This window comes from Colobus angolensis, unplaced genomic scaffold, assembly GCF_000951035.1.
Source record: "Colobus angolensis palliatus isolate OR3802 unplaced genomic scaffold, Cang.pa_1.0 Scaffold857, whole genome shotgun sequence".
Taxonomy (NCBI): Eukaryota; Metazoa; Chordata; class Mammalia; order Primates; family Cercopithecidae; genus Colobus; species Colobus angolensis.
Window position 1 is genome coordinate 29,503 of NW_012122454.1, and position 4,052 is coordinate 33,554.

Sequence of the window (4,052 nt, forward strand, 5' to 3'; positions counted from 1 at the left end):
TCAGCATCTGAGGTCTCTTCATGACCCATTCTGGTTCCTGCTGCCAGAAAGCCTCGCCTCTTGGGTGGTGCATGAGAATGCTCTCCCTCCTCTACTGTGCTGTCTTGCTGGCGCTCCAGTTCCAGGACCAGGTGTGACAGCAAGAGTGGAAGAGAGTCCTGCCGAGAAGGGTTGCTGAGGCAGAGAACCAGCCCGTACCACCTATCTCCCAGTAAAGTGGAGAGCTCTCACTAAGGACCATCAGATGAGGAAAGGCAGCACCAGTCTGTACTAGCTTGGTAGGTTCTTTAGTATTGGAAGGAATTTTGTGCACAGAGAAAATTCTCATCACTATTTACACTGTTTAAACCAGTTCTTAAGTATTAAATATTGATACAAAGGTGATTATTTAAATTCCCTTCATCTACATTGATGTCGTACATTTAGTATGCCTGGTTGTTTTTAAACACATTTAACACCTTAAAGAATAGATAAACATATTCCTGAACGATGATCACAAACATATTCATTCATTATACTAAAAGTGACATAGAAGTGCCCATATCATGGATTTGATATCTTTTCTTGTTTGTTTTGATTTTACTCCTTCCTATGATTTTCTTGATCTTCGGAGACCCCAGATGACTAAACGAGGTTGCAAGTCTAGGGTCAAATAGCTGACCCTTGATCAGGAAACAGTGCTTTGTATGTGTCTAAGATGAATCGAAGTCAGACTACTTGTTATTTATTATCAGGTTGATACTTTTTGTTGTTGTAATAAAAATGTTAGTTAGTTTTTTTTTTTTTTTGTCATGTCATGGCACTGTCTAAGCCCTGTCTTTTATAGAAATTTTAATTCTAGAAACTTGCCCTTCTCACATATATGTTGTTCTTAAGTTTTTAAACAACTGTATGACCAATTGTCTTATCATTATGATTATTGACTTGGTCATTGGCATAATTAAAAACATATTAACATATATTTTCTCAGTAGCATTTTATTAAAATGAGTATAGCTTCATTATAATTAATAGAATTCATATGTTTGAAGGGATGGAGAATTGAGACCAACTCCTTCATTAAACATTGGTCTAATTAACCTTTTAGGGACCAGTAAGGGACCATTTGTCTCATTGGTTATTGGGCCTCATCCTGTATGGTCACCAGCTTCTGAGCTCTTCTTCTATCTGGTTATTAATTGAATCACTGATGCTCATCAGTCTTTCCTGTTTTTGGCACAGTTTTAACTTTTTCCTTGTTAATCTTTATTTTATTCTATCTTGTTGATACAGTTATATATCACTTACCAAAATAGAGTGAAATAAAGCTTAATGTATAACATATGTATTTAACACATCTGCTTAAAATTTCAAATATTATGTATAGCAATGCTTTCCAACTTTTTAAAATTAAAGGACAAGTAAACATAACCCATCAGATCTATCTTTCCTTTGAGCCAACAACCACTTTTTGCCTCTCATTGTTAAGTTCTATTGTTTGAGAATCGTTAGGAACGCATTGAACTTTTAAGTTTCAAACTATTCCAATTAACACTTATATCCTGTCAGGCATGGTGGCTCAAGCATGAAATCCTAGCACTTTGGGAGGCTGAGGAGGGCAGATCACTTAAGCTCAGGAGTTCAAGACCAATCTGGGCAACATGGTGAAACCCTGTCTCTCCAAAAAGTACAAAACATTAGCAGAGTGTTGTGGCTCATGCCTGTAGTCCCAGCTACTCAAGAGGCTGAGGTGGGAGGATCATTTGAGCACAGGAGTTTAAGGCTGCAGTAAGCAGAGATTGTACCATTGTATTCCAGCTCGGGTGGCTAAGTGAGACACTGTCTCTAACAACAACAACAGCAGCAAACCCAATTTATTCATTTTCGCTATTTTGTTATTGCTCTATGATGCTCAAATTGTGCATCATTGGAATGCAAAGACCAGTTAACTTAATGTGTATCAGAATTCTCTATAGAAAGGAACCATACAACCCATCATATAAAAAAGCAAAAGGGAAAAAAAGGAAAAAGAAAAGAAAATTTAAAAAGTCAAACACACTAAGTTTAATGCTTGAACTTTATTTTGGAGAGAAAAATTTAGAAAGACACAAGGTACAGAGGGTGAAATATTTTTCCTTTTTCAGGACCTTGGATTGAATCTTTCACTGCTTTGGTTTCTATCTAGGAAGCTCAGCGACAGCAGAGTCTGTGGATGCGGCCGTTGATGTTGCAACTCCCGGAGTAGGTCTCACGCAACAAACAACAGCCGGTTCGGCAATAGCAGGTGACTGTCGCCCGAGAACCTGTGGAAAGAAGAGAGGGTCAGGCACAGCGAGGGAAGTGGGGAAAAGGACAGGCAGAGCCAGACTAACTGAGATAGTCTCAACAAGAGACACTGTATCAGTCATGTTAGGATGGAGAAAATTCATGTCTTTGTCATAAATGACAAGAAATCGTATTAGCTATGTGTTAGTCATGCAAGATCATAGCTCTTTCTCCATCTGAGTCTATCCAGAACATGTTTATTACCTGCTCCGTGGTAAAACAATATGCCTCTCAACATCAGGGTTACCTACTCTTCATTCTGCTTAATCCATAGCCCTAATCTTGACCTCCATGTATGATCTCCATGTCCTAACAAGGCTCCCTAATGCAACTGGATCTGTGTGCATGGTCATGTCATGGACTCAGATACTTTGGTACTCAAGGAGTCTTTGAAGACCTTCCAAATTCAAATTCTTCATTCCCTCTCTCTCTTTCTTTTTTTAAAGCATTTTACTTATTTACTTATTTTAATTGACAAATAATAATTGTGTATATGTATAAGACACAATATGATGTTTGGATCTAAGTATGTATTGCAGAAAGATTTAATGAAGCCTATTAGCCTACATTGAAATGCACCCATAGGTACCTCTCTAGGTTCTAAAAGCTTTACCAATGGACAAAGCAAAACATTCTCTCTATAACTAAGTCTACCCATTCAGACCTACAAATAATTAGTCAGTATAGCTCTTTCTATCTTATTTTTTTAACAGTATTTAATATAGAACTTTACTTTCATTCTAACACATTACATTGAAATCACCTGATATAGTATTTCCCAAAGTGTGGGATTCTATCACTAGTGGTAGTCAAGATGCCTTGAGGTGAGACTTGAGATGTTATGTGAGGTGTAGCTCTTTCTATCTTAAAAGTAGCAAATTTCACAGAAATATCTTGAAACTAAAAGTCTTAGAAGAAAGAAAATCTTTTAGATGGTTTCGGTTCTCACTGATTAATTCAGAGATGAGAAAACCAAGGTCCAGGAAGATTAAGTAAAGTCACTCAAGTGAGATAGACTTTTCCACTCTGACTTGATGCCAGAGCCTGTCTCCAATTCCTTTGTTCTAGATTTTGCGGATCTGCAAGATTGATGTCTCCTACCTGAGGCTCTAAGAGTTGAGAGTCCATTTTCTTCAAGGGAGACAGCAAGGTCCTGGTCTTCTTCCCCAGGCTGCTCCTGGGTTGCAGTGTTATTAGCTGTTTCCTGGAGTGATTCAGCCTGAGCCAGCAGGGCCACCAGGAGAATGGCAGCAAGGATGGCAAGGGTCCTCATGGCTGGGGTCACCTGGAGGAGGGAGAGCAGGTGTGGATGTGTGGAGAGTGAGGAGTGAGCCTGGATTTATAGCTGTGCTGGTAGAAGGCCTGAGACAGAGGCTACAGTGAGAGGAGGTGGGCATGTGATTGGGAGGGAAGGGCTGCCTTTGCAGTGAAGATCCCTTTGATACTCCTCTTTCTCCCGGCTTTCATCACAGAGTGAGTCTGTATGCTTAATGCCTTTTCTTGATCCAAGCTGTTAATGATGATAAGGACATTACTATCCTGTTTCCCATCTGCTTGAGTATTTACTTTTATATATTCAGAGAAGAAAAACAACAGTGCTTTCATTCAATAAATTTGGGGATCAATGTCTCTTGTTTTCTGAAGATGGTCCCTGGTACTCTCTGGATGACTCTCTGGGGTCAGACCTGCGTCCGAGTGGAGTAGAGAGTTAATCCATTGCAGGATTCAGGGATATTACTTACCTCATGT

At 39.2% G+C, this 4,052-nt stretch overlaps 1 protein-coding gene across 1 annotated transcript; it reads right to left on the reverse strand.

The window, feature by feature from the left end:
• Positions 1-2,037: 2,037 nt before the first annotated feature.
• On the reverse strand, positions 2,038-3,612 carry LOC105503422 (neutrophil defensin 6-like). The gene is made up of 2 exons (XM_011930321.1): positions 3,405-3,612; positions 2,038-2,281 (listed from the first exon to the last, which is right to left on the reverse strand). Exons 1-2 carry the CDS (start codon positions 3,574-3,576, stop codon positions 2,169-2,171), a joined length of 285 nt encoding a protein of 94 aa, XP_011785711.1. The 5' UTR covers positions 3,577-3,612; the 3' UTR covers positions 2,038-2,168.
• Positions 3,613-4,052: the final 440 nt, after the last annotated feature.

Excerpts from the sequence above, each read along its gene's own strand:
- LOC105503422 (XM_011930321.1), bottom strand. The coding sequence starts at position 3,576 with ATGAGGACCCTTGCCATCCTTGCTGCCATTCTCCTGGTGGCCCTGCTG. Across the intron at positions 2,282-3,404 it reads CTCAACTCTTAGAGCCTCAG|GTTCTCGGGCGACAGTCACC; the intron begins GTAGGAGACATC and ends TTCTTTCCACAG.